General features: G+C 44.2%; 2 protein-coding genes across 2 annotated transcripts in view; both read right to left on the bottom strand.

The window, feature by feature from the left end:
- DDX1 (DEAD-box helicase 1) overlaps positions 1-5,753 on the bottom strand; it is a 38,698-nt gene extending 32,945 nt beyond the window's left edge. Inside the window, exon 1 of the mRNA XM_043917139.1 lies at positions 5,470-5,753. Within this exon, the coding sequence (XP_043773074.1) occupies positions 5,470-5,599 (130 nt within the window). The 5' untranslated portion in view covers positions 5,600-5,753. The remainder of the gene's footprint in view (positions 1-5,469) is intronic.
- A 5,795-nt stretch (positions 5,754-11,548) lies between these two features.
- LOC122703045 (60S ribosomal protein L23a-like) lies at positions 11,549-12,083 on the bottom strand. Its single transcript, XM_043917141.1, has one exon. It carries the CDS (start codon positions 12,076-12,078, stop codon positions 11,656-11,658), a length of 423 nt encoding a protein of 140 aa, XP_043773076.1. The 5' UTR covers positions 12,079-12,083; the 3' UTR covers positions 11,549-11,655.
- Positions 12,084-19,332: the final 7,249 nt, after the last annotated feature.

The following is a 19,332-nucleotide window of genomic DNA, read 5'->3' as shown; positions in this document are numbered from 1 at the left end:
TAAAGAAGAACTAAAGAGCCTCTTGATGATAGTGAAAGAGGAGAGTGAAAAAGTTGGCTTAAAGCTCAACATTCAGAAAACTAAGATCATGGCATCTGGTCCCATCACTTCATGGAAAATAGATGGGGAAACAGTGGAAACAGTGGCCGACTTTATTTTTCTGGGCTCCCAAATCACTGCAGATGGTGATTGCAGCCATGAAAATAAAAGACACTTAATCCTTGGAAGAAAAGTTATGACCAACCTAAATAGCATATTAAAAAGCAGAAATATGACTTTGCCAACAAAGGTCTGTCTAGTCAAGGCTATGGTTTTTCCAGTGGTCATGTATGGATGTGAGAGTTGGACTATGAGGAAAGCTGAGTGCCGAAGAATTGATGCTTTTGAACTGTGGTGTTGGAAAAGACTCTTGAGAGTCCCTTGGACTGCAAGGAGATCCAACCAGTCAATCCTAAAGGAATTCAGTCCTGAATATTCATTGGAAGGACTGATGCTGAAGTTGAAGCTCCAATACTTTGGTTCTCTGATACGGAGAACTGACTCATTAGGAAAGACCCTGATGCTGGGAAAGATAGAAGGCAGGAAGGAGGAGAAGGGGACGACAGAGGATGAGATGGTTGGATGGCATCACCAACTCAATGGACATGAGTTTGAGCAAGCTTCCAGAGTTGGTGTTGGACAGGGAGGCCTGGCGTGCTGCAGTCCATGGGGTCACAAAGAGTCAGACACAACTGAGTGCCTGAGCTGAACTGAACCAAACACCACGTAGCTACTAAAGACCAGTGGTGGCTGAGCCACATCTGCGTAACCCCAGGGTGCTTGCTGTACCATTGTAGCTGACCACAGAAGGACAGGAGAAAAGTGAAACCTCAGGCAAAATGTTTCAGATGGACTTAGAACGACAGCTTCGGGAGCCATACTCTCTGGGTTTGAATTCTAGCCCTGCCACATGCTAGCTGTGTGTTAGTGTTAGTCACTCAATCCTGTCTGACTCTTTGTGACCCTGTGGACTGTAGCCCTCCAGGCTCCTCTGTCCATGGAATTATCCAGACAAGAATACTGGAGTGGGTTGCCATGCTCTTTTCCAGGGGATCTTTCTGACCCAAGGATTGAACCTGGGTCTCCCACTTTGGCAGGCAAATTTTTTACAGGCTCAGCCACCAGGGAAGCCAACTTTAGGTAGGGTAGTAATATCAAATCTTGTTTTAATCAACATAAATGTCTATTTCACTTATCCCATTTAAAATAATCATCCAAAGAACCTTTTAAAAATTCAGTTGCAGTAACTCCTTTTTTTAAAAGAAAAAGATTTTTACCTCATTGAAACAATAGCTGGATATTTTTTGTGTTTTTTCAAGTTTTTGGCTGATATTCTTAATTGCTCTTATTAGCATCTGTGAAGCCATTGAGAAGACCTCAGGGAAGCTTTCTAAACTGTTTTTTCTTGTGTAAAAAGTTTTTAAGTTAATTTGACTTTTGTTTTATAGGTATCAACAAAACAGCTATTTACAATGATAGCGCTCAGCTGTGTAACCTTGAACAAATCTGGGCTTCAGTTCACTCTTTTGTGAATAACCATGAATAATGTCGATCTTGAAGGATTGGTATGAGGATTGAATAAAATAGATAAAGCATCTACAACAGTGCACAGCATCGTGGTAACTCTCTTATTATGCTAGGATGTGTAACAGGATTCACCACCTGAAGTTCCAAAGGCAATACAATCAGGCCGAGCTGCAGCCTCCCTCCTCCAGGGGACACCAGTCACAGTATATTCTATATTCTCATTCTATTTTGTATCAATCTATATAAGGGAAGCTCTCCTGGAGAAGGAAATGGAAACCCACTCCAGTAGTCTTGCCTGGAAAATCCCATGGATGGAGGAACCTGGTAGGCTACAGTCCATGGGGTCGCAAAGAGTCGGACACGACTGAGAGACTTCACATATAAGTGGTACACCTGAGAGTTATGCAGTGTAGCAGTTCTGAATAGATACCATGTACCCCATATTTTTCCTCTTTCAAGGGATGAAGCATTTTCCGGGGGACTACTCAGAACTCTTGACCTCGGGAGTTTGGGAAGCAGAAGGCATACTCTGTGAAGCTGTGACTAGAGGGCATCAAGGCAGCAGGGCAGGAAAAGAGCTGGAGGGAAGAGAAGGCAGCTGTGTAGCAGACTACAGTTCCAACAGCTGCGGGGGAATATGTGTGACCGTCCCCCTCAGGGCTAACTGCACCTGCGGAGAGTGGAACTTGAAGCTCTTTTCAAAGGGAATGTGCCCAAGAGAGCTGCCTGGCGAAGCTGAAGGATGCAGCAGACAGACCCTCAAAGGACCCCATTTTATTCATATTTTTAAACAGATGGGGGCTTCCCTGGTGGCTCTGAGGGTAAAGAATCTGCCTGCAATGCAGGAGATGCAGGTTCAATCCCTGGGTCAGGAAGGTCCCATGGAGAAAGCAATGGCTACCCACTCCAGTCATCTTGCCTGGAAAATTCCATGGACAGAAGAGCCCGGCAGGCTACAGTCCATGGGGTCGCAAAGAGTCGGACCCAGCTGAGGGACTAACACTTTAACCCAAGGACAGATGTCAGCTGCGTCATGTAATATGTGTTTGAAGAACACCAGCACAAGAATCTCCCAAGAAACCAACAAACAGTACCTCCGAGATAAAAAAAAGTCAGCCTTGGGCATGGCTGAGCCCAAGAGCACCAGATTCAGACCACCAACCAAAGGTGAGTCTCCTTTCTGCCAGATGTTATCCCTCCCCAGGGGTCAGAAACAATAGCTAATGGGAGACAGGAAAGCAGAAATGAGAGTGACTGCACCCTTCACAGCATTGCTAAGCTGGGGAGAAGGAAGCTATCCTTTTTGGTTCACGTCGTGAATTTTGATCATAACACTGGTCCCAATCATTTAATTACAGAAATGAGACTATAGTTGTGATGAAAATAGCCAGGCAGCTTTTCTTTATCTGTGCGTGCTTAGTCGGTCAGTTCGTGTCCAACTCTTTGCGACCCCATGGACTGTAGCTTACCAGGAGCCTTGTCCGTGGAATTTTACAGACAAGAATACTGGATTCGATTGCCATTCCCTTCTCCACCTGGTTCTGGAAACTTTACATAAATCATTAGGCGGGATTGCAACCACCACTAGGTGGCGCCAAATTGTAGCCAAGCTGATGGCACCAAACGTAACTGCAGCCATGCTGGGTAAAGCTCCAAAGGTAATTAAAACTCCCAGCTGGGACTTTTCCACCAACGTTTATTTCCATAACTTCACAATAGCTCAGCATTTTATGTAATTGAACATTTTGGACCCATAGCCAATCGTGTTTGGTGGAATTTTCCTGTAATATCCGTGCACCCAAGAGAGACTGTGATGGGTATTTTCAGATAAGGTGTACTATAGGTCACTGCAGACCAGATGGATTTTAACTGCAAAGGCAGCCCTAAGAAATACATCCTTGGGTTACCCAGGCCCTTGAGAGTGTAGAGAGGATGGGCCCCGTGGAGTCCATGGACTGGCCACACACATTCCTCTTTCCCCTTGAAAGTGAAGTGAAAGTGTTAGATGCTGAGTCATTTCCGATTCTTTGTGACCCCATGAACAGGAGCCCGCCAGGCTCCTCTGTCCGTGGAATTCTCCAGGCAAGAATACTAGAGTGGGTAACCATTCTCTTCTCCAGGAGGTCTTCCTGCCCCAGGAATTGAACCACGGTCTCCTGTATTGCAGGTGGATTCTTTACCATCTCAGCCACCAGCAAAGCCCTCACCCTCTCCCCTTGCCCTTCTCTGTTATACAGCCTGTGAAAAGAAAAAAAGAGAAGATTGCCTTTCCAGACTCCCTTGCAGAGAGACAGTATGAAATCCACTTCTGCCTAGATGAAAATGAAAGTTCCTTTTTAAAAAGGAAAGACTAACAGATACTCTTTGTCTTCTGGACATGGTCCCTGGAAAGCCAGAGATGAGCCGCGAAGATGGCTTCATGCTAAGGCTTTTGAAGCAGAAATCAGGAGACTGGATCCTTGATGCATGGTGGTGAGCTACGTTACCAGCCCAGGTCTGTCTGCCGCTAGATGTCTTGTGGCTGGAAAATGTCTTATATATTTGAGCTACTATTAATACCCTCTGGCTTGCCACCCAACACATTCCTAACAGATATGAAGGAAGGAGATGAAACATTCATCCGTACAGATACTGTGTAATGATCACTCAGATCATTTTTTCAAATGTTCTAGAATAGAGCAGTAAGAAACTTACTGTGGCTCTAAAGTCATGGCCCCAGTCATGAAGGCACCATTAAAAACAACCCTTGAATATATGTTCGTTTCCTCACAACCAAAAATGAAGATGAAATGAATGTGCCATATACAATGGAGGAAATGACCCTAAATTTCCGGTCCCTATTCTGGCTCCTTCTGGGTCCTCCTTCCTAGCTTTTAAGGATCTAGCCATCACCAAGAAGGAAACAGCAAGAGAGAGTTGTTTTAATGTGGAGGAAGTCAATTAGAAAATGCAATACCTTCATTATATAACCCTTCCCCCAAGTTCTTCCTCCCAAAACATAATACAAACCCATTCATCATTCCACCCAGGTAATGTCTCACTCCTCAAAGCTTCCCCGGGAAGTTTGCCCACAAATCTACGTCTTAGGAGAAGAGAGAACTTAGCAGCAAGGCTCTGGATCCTGAATCCTGCTGTGAGTTGTTGCTGTTGTTTTTCAGTTGCTAAGTCATGTCCGACTCTTTGCAACCTCATGGACTAGAGCAAGCCAGGCTTCCCTGTCCTTCACCATCTCCTGGAGTTTGGTCAAACTCCTAACCATTGAGTCGGTGATGCCATTCAACTATCTCATCCTCTGTTGCCCACTTCTCCTGCCTTCAATCTTTCCCAGCATCAGGATCTTTTCCAGTGAGTCGGCTCTTCACATCAGGTGGCCAAAGTACTGGATCTTCAGCATCACTCTTTCCAGTGAATATTCAGGATTATTTCCTTTAGGATTGACTAGTTTGATCTCCTTGCAGTCCAAGGGACTCTCAGGAGGCTTTTCCAGCACCACAGTTGAAAAGCATAAATTCTTCGGTGCTCAACCTTCTTTATGGTCCCACTCTCACATCCGTATGCTGTGAGTGGATGTGGCCAAACTTCCAACAGGACACCCTCTCCACTTTGAGAGCTCTCGGTAGTAGACTCCTGATTCCACCCTCCAGAGGATGGCACACACCAGACCTTCCTATCAGCAGGTACCCTAAGGCCACTGTGCCCTTCAACACATCAGACCATGTAGAATTCCTTGCATAGAGCAGATTGCCTCTCACCTCTAAATGTTTGCTTATGCTGTTTCCTCTCCCTAGAATAGCCTTCCTCTTTCAGTTTCAGTTATCTATTGCTAAATAATACCCCGAAACAAGTACAATAGCTGATTTATTGGTCATGATTCTGTGAGCCTGGAATTTAGGCAGGGCTTACCTGACTGGTTCTTCTGTTCAACGCAGCATGAGTTAGGGTCATTCCCTTGGCTGCATTCAACTGGTGGGCTGGACTGGACGGTCTGAGAAGGCTTCACTCTTGTGGCTGGTACCGCAGGGCCCCCCTCCATGGGCTTGCTCTCTCCACGTGGCCATCTTGGGCTTTCCACCGCAGGATTAATCCCGGGAAGACAGACTTCCTACATGGTAGCTGGGTTCCAAGAGGAGAGGGCCCCAAAATAAAAAGCCAAGGCTGCGTGTCTTTTAGGTCAGCTGTGGAAGTAGCACAGTGTCACTTCTGCCAAATTCTGTTGGTCATTACAGGTCACATGACCAGCACAGCCCAGATTCATGAGGAAGAGAAATAGGCTCCACCTCTAGATGCAAGAAGGCTTCCCAGGTGGCTCAGTGGCAAAGAATCTGCCTGCCAATGCAGAAGACACAGGTTCCATCCCTGGGTCGGGAAGATCTCCTAGAGAAGGAAATGGTAACCCTCTCTAGTATTGTTGCCTGGAAAATCCTGTGGACAGAGGAGCCCAGTGGGCTACAGTCCATGGGGTTGCAAAGAGTCGGACATGACTTATCCACTTAACAACAGCACAACTTAATGCAAGGAATGGTAGATAGTCTGCAGTCATCTGTAGGACTCCATGCCTCTCTCCTTGACAAACTCCTAATTATTATTCAGGTTTAGCTAAGCTAGCAACTTGCAGCAAATCTTGCTTAATGCCAATCCCCAGCTCACAGATATTGCTAGTTTACCCCAGCGTTTATTTGCTTTACCTTACATTTCTGACAATAAGCCAGATATATGGCTTCCCAGAATAAAGATTCACTTGCTAACCCTCCATGGTAGCTGGGTCATATGCTTGTGTTCTGGCCAGTGGCATATAAACAGAAGTGCCGTTAATGGAGTTGGTGCATCCTTCTTACTCTTGTTCCTTCCTCTTGCTGGAATAGGGATGCAATGGCTAGGGCTTGAGCAGCTACTTTGGGCCTTGGAAAGAGAGCCATATACTGAGGATGGCAGAACAAGAGAGAACTAGCTTGAGTTCCTGGCTCCAGGGAGCACCATACCAGCCAGAACTGACTCTAGATTTCTTACAAGAGAGAGAAATAAACACTTATCTTCTTTGTTTTGGATTTTCTCTTCCAAATGACCAAACCTAATTCTAATTTATATACCCCCATTAGTTATTTAATGGGCTTCGCTGGTGGCTCAGAGGATAAAGCATCTGCCTGCAGCATGGCAGACCCGAGTTCAATCCCTAGGTCAGGAAGATCTCCTGGAGAAGGAAATGGCAACCCACTCCAGTATTCTTGCTTGGAGAATCCCATGGATGGAGGAGCCTGTGGGCTATAGTCCATGGGGTTGCAAAGAGTCGGACACGACTGAGAGACTTCACTTTCTTTTTTCTTTCTTTCTTATTATCTATTGCTACAAAACAAGTGACCCCAAAATCTAGTGACTTAAAACAAGAACATTTATTATTGCTCACAGCTTCTGGGGAGTAGGAATTTGGGAGCAGCTAGTCTGGGGACATCCACACAAAGCCATTCTTGCTATTGTAGTAAAGCTGCAGGCCTGGTTTGCAATCATCTGAAGTCTGGGTCGGAGTGGGGGAGGGCGTGCAGAGATCAGCTTGTAGAGGTCACCAGCTCTTGTGACTCTGGAGCAATTAGCAGGAGGCCTCTGTTCTCCACTTGGACCTCTTCTGGGGGAGCTTGAAGGCTCTCATGAGATGGCTGCTGGTGTCCCCTAAACTCCTCCCTGCTTGCCACTGAAATCAGGGATCCTAGAAAGCAAAGCAGAGGGAGTGATAGCTTCTATAGCCTAGCCATCAAAGGCACAGTATCACTACCGCCATATCTCATTGACCACAGAGGCCTAGTCAGTTGGAAACATGGGGACCAGTGGACAAGGATCATTTGGGGACCCAGTTCTGAGGCTGCCTTCCACATCCCGCTGCGTCCCTAACAGACCCCTCGTTTGTTCAAGTAGCAGGTGGCCACCCCTTAACATCAGGAAAAATCCTGTTTGTACAGCATCCTGTGGGATAAATCATATTCCTTCTAGACCAGCCTTTGTTGTCATTTGTTGGCTTAGCTTACCCTGTTATTCACAGTTTACCTGACTCAGAGAGCAGTTTGGAGACAGGGAAGGCTCATGTTTAAACATTCTCTTTTTCTCCCTCTGAATTTCCTACAGCTTCTGAGCTAAGCAACAATCATTGAATTTTATGCTTTTGTCAAAATAAGCTGTCAGAAATGGGTCCAGATCTATTAGAAGGCAACATCATTCTTGTTGCCCCAGCATTCACCTTATGATGCCAGGACCAGAGGGGGCCCAGCAAACAGACATAAATCCAGAGAACTATAATTCTGTATCCCCCGAAGAAGTGGCCATAAAGTCCATCACTCCAGATATATGGAAAGGAGAAGACAAAGGGCAACTCGGATGAGTTTCAGAGGGACTGTAAAGTAGAAAAAGAGATCACACTAACTGGGTCGGTCTCATTATAAGCAAGGCAGGCGGGGACACGATTTATGCCTGGGTACTGACTGGCCAGCAGGCATGAGCGTCATTCCGACTCCCTCCCCCCTACCCCAACCCCCTCCTGCATACTTCTCCCCCCAGAACCATCACCTGTGCTCATGTCTCCTGTCGGGGATGCTGATGGCTCTTGGGGAAATGGTGCCCCATTTAGAGTCTGAGCGAGAGAACACAGCCTGGAAAGTTGTGGGTGTTTAAGAACAGACTGTGCAGCAGAAAAATGTCCTGAATCCAGCTGTCCAGGATCTGCCAGTTTCATTCCCTGCAAAAGACGCCCATGCTGCACCTGCAGCCAGGGGACAGGCCTGCCCTCTCAGCCCCCCTCCCAGGGGGGCACCTTCTTCCTATCTGTGAACCTGATCATTGTTAACAAGGTCTGTGATTTTTATCTGAGGCAGACTGAATTGAGACCACTTGCTATTTTTAAAGGGATGGGGGTTGATAATATGGATGGTCAAGAATTCTTCAAAATGCCTGGAGAAAATAATTCTGAATATGGAAATTTATCCTGCCTGGTCAAAGGTTCCCATGATGTTACAATAATAATACTGGGATTTCATGAGGGCTGCTTCAGGTATCACTCTGAGTAGTGATGTTCCAGTTAGTGTGACTGCATAACAAATTACCCCCAAATGTAGTGGCATAAAAGCTCCATTTATTAAGCTTGTAGATTCCGTGGGTGAGGAGCCTGCGTGGGCTCAGAAGGGATGGCTTTTCTCTGTTTCTCAGTAACTAGCACCTCAGGTGAACGACTCCACGCTGGGGGTTAGAATCATTTGCAGGCTCCTTCACTCCCATGACATACCTGATGCTGACAGCTTACGGTGAACAATGTTGGATTCGTGATCTCCGAAGAAGAAGATTTAGCTTTGGGACCAGGGACCTGTCTTGATCACTCAAGAGCTTTTGTGTAGCAGAGTTTTATTAAAGTAAGAGAAAGGACAGAAAAAGCTTCTGACACAGACATCAGAAGGGGGTCAGAGAGTGGCCCCCTTGCTAGTGTCAGCAAGGGAGTTATATACTTTAATTAGTTATTACAATAAGTCAAGAGGATGTCTCAAGGTTGTAAAGATCTGACTAGACCCACTCCCATAATTTACGTTTTAAGAGAACAGGATTAGCCAGAAGGTTTTTCAGGAAGGAGAAGCTGTCCTCAAGCAGGATACATTGTTGTTATATAATTCCTGCTGCTGCTGCTAAATTGCTCCAGTCGAGCCTGACTCTGCACGACCCCATAGACAGCAGCCCACCAGGCTCACCTGTCCCTGGGATTCTCCAGACAAGAACACTGGAGTGGGTTGCCATTTCCTTCTCCAATGCATCAAAGTGAAAAGTGAAAGTGAAGTCGCTCAGTCATGTCCAACACTTAGCGACCCCGTGGACTGCAGCCCACCAGGCCTGAGTTTAAACTGAGTTGTGTATTCATCAGTTCCAGGCTTAAAGAAAAAAAAAAAGTTTTCTGTGACTAAGACTAAGGAATGTAGAGAAAGAAAAAAAAAGCCTGTCCTTTCCTCCTCCTTGAGAATTCCAGACCCCTATCTCCTCTCGAGAATTCCAGACCCCTATCTCCTCCTTGAGAATTCCAGACCCCTATCTCCTCCTCAAGAACCCCAGACCCCTGTCTCCTTGGGGACCCCCGAGCTTCTTATAAACCTGCCTAGGCACTGACTCGCTCAATGCTCATGTCACAACAGCCCCAGCTGGGGCTGTTGGCCAGCGGTGGCCTCTCCACGTGGCCTGGGCTTTCTCACAACATGGTGGTAGTATCCAAAGGCAGCATGCCATGGACCATGAGGTCTTTAATGACCAAGCTTTGGAGGTTAAGCAGCATCAGCATCACTTCCTCCTCATTGTACTAACTGAGTCAGTTACAAAGGTCTGCCAGGTTCAAGGAGATCATAGACCCCACCCCTTAAAGTGGGAAGGTCAACATCTCCTTGTAAGTCCAGCATGTGGACAGGGTACACATTGGTGTGGCCATGTATTAGAGTTCTTCAGAACCAATAGGAGGTGTATAGGTGGAGAAAGAGATTTATTTTAAGACACTCCTCACACCATTATGCAGGTTGGCAAGGTCAGAATCTACAGGGTGGGCTTTCAGACAGGAGAACCAGGAGTTGCCAGTAACACAGTTCAAGTCCAAATGCTGTCAGCCAGCAGAGTTTCCTCTTGTTTGAGGGAGGTTTGCCTTTTGTTCTAGCGAGGCCTTCAACTGCTTGGATGAGTCTCAACTTTATCCAGACATGTTGATACACAGAAGTAACCATCACAATTCCATCCCTTGTCAATTTGGCACCCGCCCATGTACATGCTAAGTCTCTTCAGTTGTGTCCAACTCACCCATAGGCATCTCCCTAAATCACACTTAATTGCAAAATAAAGACAACAAGGTCATACATCTATGTGACATGATACAACTGTCCTGTGTACCTTACCTCAGGGGACAGTGCAAGGTCCTTGCATGAAGTGTACTCTTCTTGATATCTTGTTACTTGAATACCATGATGTAAAGTTATCAATACTTAAATACTATGACATAAAATAAAAACACCTTACATGATAAAGGGATAAGAAAGGGCATGAAATAAAGCTATTTGCTTTGTGTGTGTATGTAAATATTTATGAACCACATATTCATAACAGAATAGGAAAGGAATACTCATGACAATTGTAGTCCACATTTCTGAAAGTGGACACATAACCAAGCAGGACCTGTGAGACCTTCCCAGGAGCAAGCTCTTTCCCCAAATTCTGTCTGGTAGCTCCTCTCTGAAATAGGCAGATAATAGTGTCTCATGCATGTTTCCTGGGGCTTCCCTGGTGGCTCAGCTGGTAAAGAATCCGCCTGCAGTGCATCATCTTTGACACCATCAATCCTTAGGTGCTAGTAGGTCTGGAGGCTGCATGCTCATGACCGTCAAACTTGTACTTTCTTCCATTTGGTGGGAGCTTTTAGCAGCTGAAAAACTCAGGAAAGTGAAAGTGTTCGTCACTCAGTTCTGTCCTGACTCTTTGAGACCCCATGAACCATAGCCCACCTGGCTCCTCTGTCCATGGTGATTCTCCATGGAGAATCCAAGCAATACTGGAGTGGGTTGCCATTTCCTCCTCCAGGGGATCTTCCCAACAGAAGGATCAAACCTGTTTCTCCTGCACTGGGAGGGGTATTCTTTACCACTGGGCCAGCTGGGAAGCCTGCCCTCACCTGGAGGACTTGCTAAAATGCAGACATGGGTCCGTCCTCCCCAGAGTTTCTGATTACTTAGGCCTGGGGTTAAACCTATCTCTTGCATTTCTGACAAGTTCCCAGGCAGATGCTGCTGCTACTGACTGGGGACTATGGTCTGAGAACCACTGTCATGGATAAAACAGATTTTAAGCAAGACAGTGATGTGACCAGATTTTTGTGTATCTCTTTCAGTGATTTTGTGAAGTCTAGGTTTGTGTAGGCTCCATTAACAGGCTTTCAGTCATATACATAAAATGTAGCTGCAAGTTGAATGAGGACAAGGAAAGTATGTCTTTTTTTTTTTTTTCATAGTGAAAACTTATATTTGGAATTAGCCAGCTGGACTCAGTTTAGATGATCCCAATTTTGTTGGCAACATCCAAAGCATCATAGTCAGGAGCCAGTCAAACATATGCCTTCTTCTCTCCATCAGGCCTGATCAGAGTATTGACCTTAGCCACGTCAATGTCATAGAGCTTCTTCACAGCCTGTTTAATTTGGTGCTTGTTGGCCTTGACATCCACAATGAATACCAGTGTGTTGTTGTCTTCTATTTTCTTCATGGCTGACTCAGTGGTGAGGGGGAATTTGATGATGGCATAGTGGTCAAGTTTGTTTCTCCTGGGGGCGCTCTTCCGAGGATATTTGGGCTGCCTCCTGAGCCGCAGTGTTTTGGGCCGCCGGAAGGTGGGTGACGTCCGGATCTTCTTTTTCTTGTGGCTGTGGACACCTTTCAACACTGCTTTCTTGGCCTTCAAAGCCTTTGCTTTGGCTTCAGCTTTAGGAGGGGCAGGGGCTTCCTTCTTCGCCTTCGGCGCCATCTTCATGAAAAGCGGAAAGTATGTCTTACTGGAAATAACAGGTAAGAGAAATGTCTCTAAACTCTCCAAGCTTGATGGTGCATTGGATTTGATTGGGGTGGGGGAAGAGGGGAGAGTGGAAGAGGAGTAAATGAGAGAACTTCTGTGTTTGTTTGTTTTAATTTTATTAATTTCTGTTTTCCCTGATAGAAAGGAGAAGTGGGCCCTTTTGCAAATGTTTGTCCTGCTGTTGGGCAAATAGGAGGAGGGCAGGGAACTTCTCTTGTATTTCCTTCTTCTCAGTTGCCTTTAGATCAAAATAATCCTTATGTCAAAGTGGCATATTTTGGGGTGGTACAGTCCAGTCTCTTGTAAATGCTTGGACAGCATAGAAGAGGGTGGAATTAGAAGCCAATTTGCAGTAGGTTAAGGGCTAAATGGGAAGTGAGCATTTGCTGTGGGCATAGTGAGAGGCTGCGAAGACGTGGATGAGGCGTGAAAGAGTGACTTTAACCCTAATCATAAAAGAAACCTAAGAGTGGTTATAGGCTAAAGAGAAGTAGCCATTAATGAAGGGAACGAGGAAAGATGAGGATACCCTCAAATTAAGCCCAGCTTCAAAGAACAAAGAAGGAATTACAATGGATAAAGGGATTTGGTCAGGAGAAAGACAAGCTTCATCTATTTGCCATGGAGATTTTCCCCACACACCTGGCAGTCTGCTGTGACAGTGGTGTCCAGATGTAGCCCTTGGTTGATTTCACGCTCTGACATCCAGTCCTAGACTGATAGAGACTCGATCTCAGGTGAGAGTTCAAGGATGAACAAACCATTGGCACAGGCTGACTCAACTTCTTATCTTCAGTACAGGTTGAAGTTCCCTGGTTTTAAAGTACACCATAAATATGCTGCTGGGAAGTTTCCTCCAAAAACATGATGATTTGGGCATAGCACCTGTGCTCTGTCTACTGAAAAAAATGCACAAGCTAAAATTTGAGAATTATGTTTTATTTGGTGGACTTGCTGGGGACTTAAGCCTGGGAGATGGCCTCTCACATAACTCTGAGGGACTGCTCTGAAGCATAAAGAAGCCAGGATATACAAGAGTTTTGCAACAAAATCCTGGAGGTTGGAACACCAAAAGATTAAGGTTAACTAAAGAAAAAGCAAACATGGTCAAGTTAGTTAGAGCTTTCTACATATGAGAAGATACAGGAGTCTGGGCTCATTGAAATCACTCCTTTGATATGTACCTTAACTATTTAGGGCCAGTATCCTCTTACTTTTCATCCTGAATCCCCTTAGGGTGCACAGTCTGGGACACCTACAGTGATTGATGACTCAATGGCTGCAACATCCTTTGTATACTGATATGGCAGCTGACATTCTTTGTTCATATTCTCCAAGCCAGGCTTCAACAGTAAGTGAACCGTGAATTTCCAGATGTTCAAGCTGGATTTAGAAAAGGCAGAGGAACCAGAGATCAAATCACCAACATCTACTGGCTCATTGAAAAAGCAAGAGTTCCAAAAAAATATCTACTTCTGCTTTATTGACTATGCCAAAGCCTTTGACTGTGTGGACCACAACAAACTGTGGAAAATTCTTCAAGAGATGGGAATACCAGACCACCTGACCTGCCTCTTGAGAAATCTGTATGCAGGTTAAGAAACAACAGTTAGAACTGGACATGGAACAACAGACTGGTTCCAAATAGGGAAAGGAGTATGTCAAGGCTGTGTATTGTCACCCTGCTTATTTAACTTATATGCAGAGTACATCATGAGATACACTAGGCTGGATGAAGCACAAACTGGAATCAAGATTGCCAGGAGAAATATCAATAACGTCAGATATGCAGATGACACAACCCTTATGGCAAAAAGCGAAGAAGAACCAAAGAGCCTCTTAATGAAAGTGAAAGAGAGAGTGAAAAAGTTGGCTTAAAACTCAACATTCAGAAAACTAAGATCATGGCATCCAGTCCCATCACTTTGTTAGGTAGTTAGAATAGAAAACAGGAGTCCAAAATGGTGGTGGCTAAAAGACAAGGAAGGGAAACGCCCGCAAAAATAGAACAAAGAAAGGTCAAAGGAAGGTCCGAGGACCGGAGTGAGGACTTCAGGTAGAACAAACAGCACTCCTGGCTAGCCCAATTTGCATAGGGCAGGCCCAGGGGGAGGGAAAAACATATAAAAAGAGGAGCCAAAGGGCCCTCTCTCTCTCTTTCTCTCTCTCCCATGCGCTAGCGCGTTCCTCCACTCTTCTCTTCACGTCTTTGGGTTGGCATACCCTCATGCTTTGAGGATGGATTCTCCTGCTATCTTCTAAATAAAATAGAGCTGTAACACTGATTTGTCTAAGAGCTGTAACACGGTTTGTCCAAGACCGGAGAGCTGTGATGCACCGACGGCTTTGATGTCCGTCGCTCCAAATCTTTGTTGTGACGGGACAGAACCAAGAAGCAAGCACTCACCTGACAACTTCATGGCAAATAGATGAAGAAACAGTGACACACTCTATTTTTGGGCTCCAAAATCATTGCAACTGGTGACTGCAGCCATGAAATTAAAAGACCCTTAATCCTTGGAAGAAAAGTTATGACCATCTTAGATAGCATATTAAAAAGCAGAGATATGACTTTGCCAACAAAGGTCTGTCTAGTCAAGGCTATGGTTTTTCCAGTGGTCATGTATGGATGTGAGAGTTGGACAATAAAGAAAGCTGAGTGCCAAAGAATTAATGCTTTTGAACTGTGCTGCTGGAGAAGACTCTTGAGAGTCCCTTGGACTGCAAGGAGATCCAACCAGTCAATCCTAAAGGAAATCAGTCCTGAATATTCATTGGAAGGAACTGATGCTGAAGTTGAAACTCCAGTACTTTGGCCATCTGATGCAAAGAACTGACTCATTTGAAAAGACCCTGATGCTGGGAAAGATTGAAGGCAGGAGGAGGAGGAGACGACAGAGGATGAGATGGTTGGATGGCATCACCGACTCAGTGAACATGAGTTTGAATAAACTCTGGGAGTTGGTGATGGACAGGGAGGTCTGGCGTGCTGCAGTCCATGGGGTTGCAAAGAGTCAGACATGACTGAGCAACTGAACTGAACTGAACTGATTCTTTGTTCATAACTGTTTCAGCAGCTTAGTGGGGTTTTTTAGCCATAACTGTGATATTAACATCCAAAGGAAATCAGTGTCAAGAGAGGATGATTCAGGTTTTGAACACAATTTCCCAGGTTTGTGCTCTCAGAGGGCTTTCTGGAGGCTGGGCTGCTTCCAGAGTGGGTTGTGGAAAGCTTCTATGTTCTTATGTGAGTCCCCTCTCTTATTTGCTGTGTTCTCTGGGGCTTCTCCACTGGGCCTCTATCTCTAGTAGGGTAGCCTGGCCTTCATAGCATCTCAGAAATTCAATAGGGATGAGAGGGAAGCTACTAGTCCTGAGATACAGAGGGTCCCACTCATAGGCTTAGCACAGATTGAGAAGGAAGGGTCTTTGCTCTATCAAAGCACATGATTAATTCCACATCAGCTTCATTGAATCCTTGTTCTTTAGGTTACTGTTTCCACTGTAGATTTTCATCACAGGCAGCTCAGGGACAGACTGAAGGACTTGACCATAATTTCATTATGACTGTAGTAAGGAAAACAATCATAGCTCACAAGCGATCTGTTCATTGAGAGAAATTTTCCCTGAGCCTATATTATTTTGTTGGAGGAAAAGAAATGATTTCTTAAGGTTACAATCTCTCTTTTAAGCAAAAAGGGTTAATCTGTAACAGTTTCAACCTAACTATGAATAATTCATGCAGCCAATAAAAACGTATTCAGAGCTTTCCTTCAAGCTGGGTTCACGGAGATTAAAAAGCCATTGTCCCTGTCCACAAAGAAATACAGCACTTTGGTTTTGTAGTTGCCTTTTGAATTTTTGAATTATTGGTGTTATTTGAGACTCCCTAGGCGTCCACACTCTGTGGGCATGAATGGTAGTCATCACTGGAACATGGAATGCTGTAATTTCACTGGTTTTGTTCCCAGCTGGTGACATGGGACCCTCCGTCATTTGTAAGATCCTTACCGTACACTTCCGGGGAGCCCCAGAGGCATCTTCTACATGTTGGCAAATGAGTCCTTTCCTTTTGGATTCTGCCAGTCACCTCCCCTTGGGACCATCGTTCATCTGCTGTCTGTGGTCTGTGTGCCCGTGAGCTGCACAGGCTGAGTCTTTTTGGCAAAGCTGGGGAGAATGTCTTCCCCTTTGTGTTTCCCTCTGTGGGGTTCAGAGTGTCTCATTTCAGGCAGAGTTTTCAGAGAAGACATCCTGAAAGAATCCCACAAACACCAAGAGCCCTTGCTAAAATATAAAAGCAAACATATAAGGTTTAAAATGGATGGATGAGTTTGTCAGAAAGTACAGGAAAGCCAGGGTCCTGGCAACAGGCAGGAGAATCCATGGAAGAAGCAAGCAGTAAAGTCACCAGCTGCTTTAGGGGTGGAGCTCTGATTTCGAGGCTGACACAGAGATGGGTGGGATGGAATGGAGGGGCTGGGGTCAAAGCCTTGGGCCTGTGAAAGGAGGCTATTTGGATCACTGATCCCCTTGCATAAAGGTGGGATCCACGAAGAGCTACACAATTAAAAATACATCTCATAAAACAGAAAAGTGAAAGTTGCTCAGTTGTGTCCGACTCTTTGCAACCCCATGGACTATACCGTCCATTTGAATTCTCCAGGCCAGAATACTGGAGTGGGTAGCCTTTCCCTTCTCCAGGGAATCTTCCCAACCTGGGGACTGAACCCTGGGTCTCCCGCATTGCAGATGGATTCTTTACCAGCTGAGCCACAAGGGAAGAGGCAGACAGCAAATAAACTTGTGTGCCCAACCTGGAATATGTGTAGACATGAAGGTGTCTTTTGAGAATTTGTGACTACAGCCTGACCTTCTTGTAAGTTTGGGTCACATTAGTTGTAACATCTGAAACAGAGATTCTTAAACTGGACCCAAGTCTCACAGGTGCCTTGTAAAAGTGAAGGCAAGTCTTCCCAGAAGGAAGGTACCCTCTAACCCAGGCCTCAAAAAATGCTCACAGGTTATATTCCAAAGCACATGAGTGAACAATCACACTTACACACACACACACACACACTCTACATAAAGAAACAAGCCACCATGAGCAAGACTCAGCAGGAAGAAAACATTTTTAAAGACTTCAGGTATTAGAAATACCAGGTATCAGGTAGAGAATTTTTTTTTTTTTTTTTTTTTTTTTTTAATTTTTTTATTAGTTGGAGGCTAATTACTTCACAACATTTCAGTGGGTTTTGTCATACATTGATATGAATCAGCCATAGATTTATACTTATTTATTATGCTTGATGTATTTCTAAAAGTAGGAATTGAAATATAAATAAGAAATAATCAGCTAACAAAATGACCAGCATACTTAGACTCTCCCTCCCATATCCCTTGATTGTGCCATCAAAAATTGTAGATTTACATTTCCCCCCCAAATTTTATTATGAAAGTTTTCACATATAGTCAAGTTGAAAGAATTTTACAGTAAGCACTCATGTAACCAACACCAAGATCCTATCATCAGTATTCCTTGCTTGTTTTATGACATATCTTTCCATTTATTCACCCAGTCTATCCATCAATTCATCTTACTTTCTGATGCTTCCAAGCATATTACAGATCATTTACCTTTGTTTTTAAGCCAAATAAAACAAAAGAGCTAGTCTTAATTATATGTCAATAGTTGATTAATTTACCAATGTATGTTTTTAATCAAATTTTTGCTCATCTCTTGCTGACTGCTCATTTTTGCATGTCTCACTGCATGTGCCTCTGGTAAGGCTTATTCCCCAGCTTGTTCCCTATGATTTGTGAGTGAGGAAAACTGGGGGAAGGGCCTGTGTGAATTGTGCAGTGAATTAGAGTAAATGAGCTTTAAGCGAGGGGCTGGTAATTTCTTCTTAGCTAATACCATACTTGAACTTTATGATGTCTATTTGCCTGCCAAGAGCCATTATGGCAATCTTAGAATATTTATAGAAGGATTGACTGAGATTCTTCAGGCTTTCTGGAGGAAATAGAATGTCTCGGTTTGCTCTGCATAGTATTTTATCATTATGATTATAATTTACTCTCTTCATAAAAAGCTACCATTCAATACATAAAGAGTTTACTGTTCAATCAAGTACGGATGTATGACATCTATAAGAGGTGGCATTTAAATGTCCAAATTCGATTTTACTGTGCAATTTCAAAGTTAAATGGAAGCAGTTTCATCTGGTGAACTAACCTCTGAGGTCTCTAATAGGCAGAAGTGTAAAGGGTTAAATGAAGATCATTAATGACTTCTGGATTCATAGGATTTTTAGCTGACGGGAATTAACTTGCTGATCTCCTACAAAATGAACCTATCACTTAATGATAGCTCTACCTGGAAGAATTAAGAGGAGAAAAATGATTCCTTCATGTGAGATGTTGCTAGGTAATTTTTGTCTGATTCTAAGATAGAAATGTCTATGGCCATCAAGAAAAAAGAGAATATTTTAGTTCAGTTGAGGTGTACTTGATACACTGTGAGGATGGGAAGAAGTGGGGAAAATTTTGTCATTTTTTTCCCCTTCTCATCAGAACCTTACAAAAACATCAGTTATTTCTTTTTAAAATGGATATCTCCCAATACCTTCTCCATTCATAATTTGAACATTAGACAAGAACTGTGTTTCAGTTCTGTCTCCACTACTATCTGTGTGTAACCTTGTTTTGGTGACAGTGATTCAGAGCCTGAGTTTGTTCATTCATACAGACAGTAACCCTTTCCTTGCGGTGCTGTAAAGAGGAATAGCGATAAGGTTTAACAAAGTACCTGTCTCAATGCTTGGAGCAGAGTAAATACACACAAAGTGTACGCCATTATTATTATTATGCCTATTTTGGAATTGTCTCAACTTTTTTTCACTGTTATCTCCTTAAGTAGTTCACAGAATTACCATTTGTGTTGGTTATTTGGAAAACATTATTTTTCCTTTTAGAATGACTTTTTTATGGGCTAAAATATCTTTAAACCAGCTGGAAATTTCAGCTGTTAAATTAAGTTGTTAGATGACCATGGTAATACATGACAACCAAACTCTTCTGTATGATACAGTTAACACTTTGCCTTGTGGCTCAGATGGTAAAGAATCTGTGTGCAATGTGGGAGACCTGGGTTTGATCCCTAGGTTGGGAAGATCCCCTGGAGGAGGGCATGGTAACCCACTCCAGTAT

Source organism: Cervus elaphus, chromosome 11 (assembly GCF_910594005.1).
Source record: "Cervus elaphus chromosome 11, mCerEla1.1, whole genome shotgun sequence".
Taxonomy (NCBI): Eukaryota; Metazoa; Chordata; class Mammalia; order Artiodactyla; family Cervidae; genus Cervus; species Cervus elaphus.
This window is presented reverse-complemented; position numbering and strand designations above follow the sequence as displayed.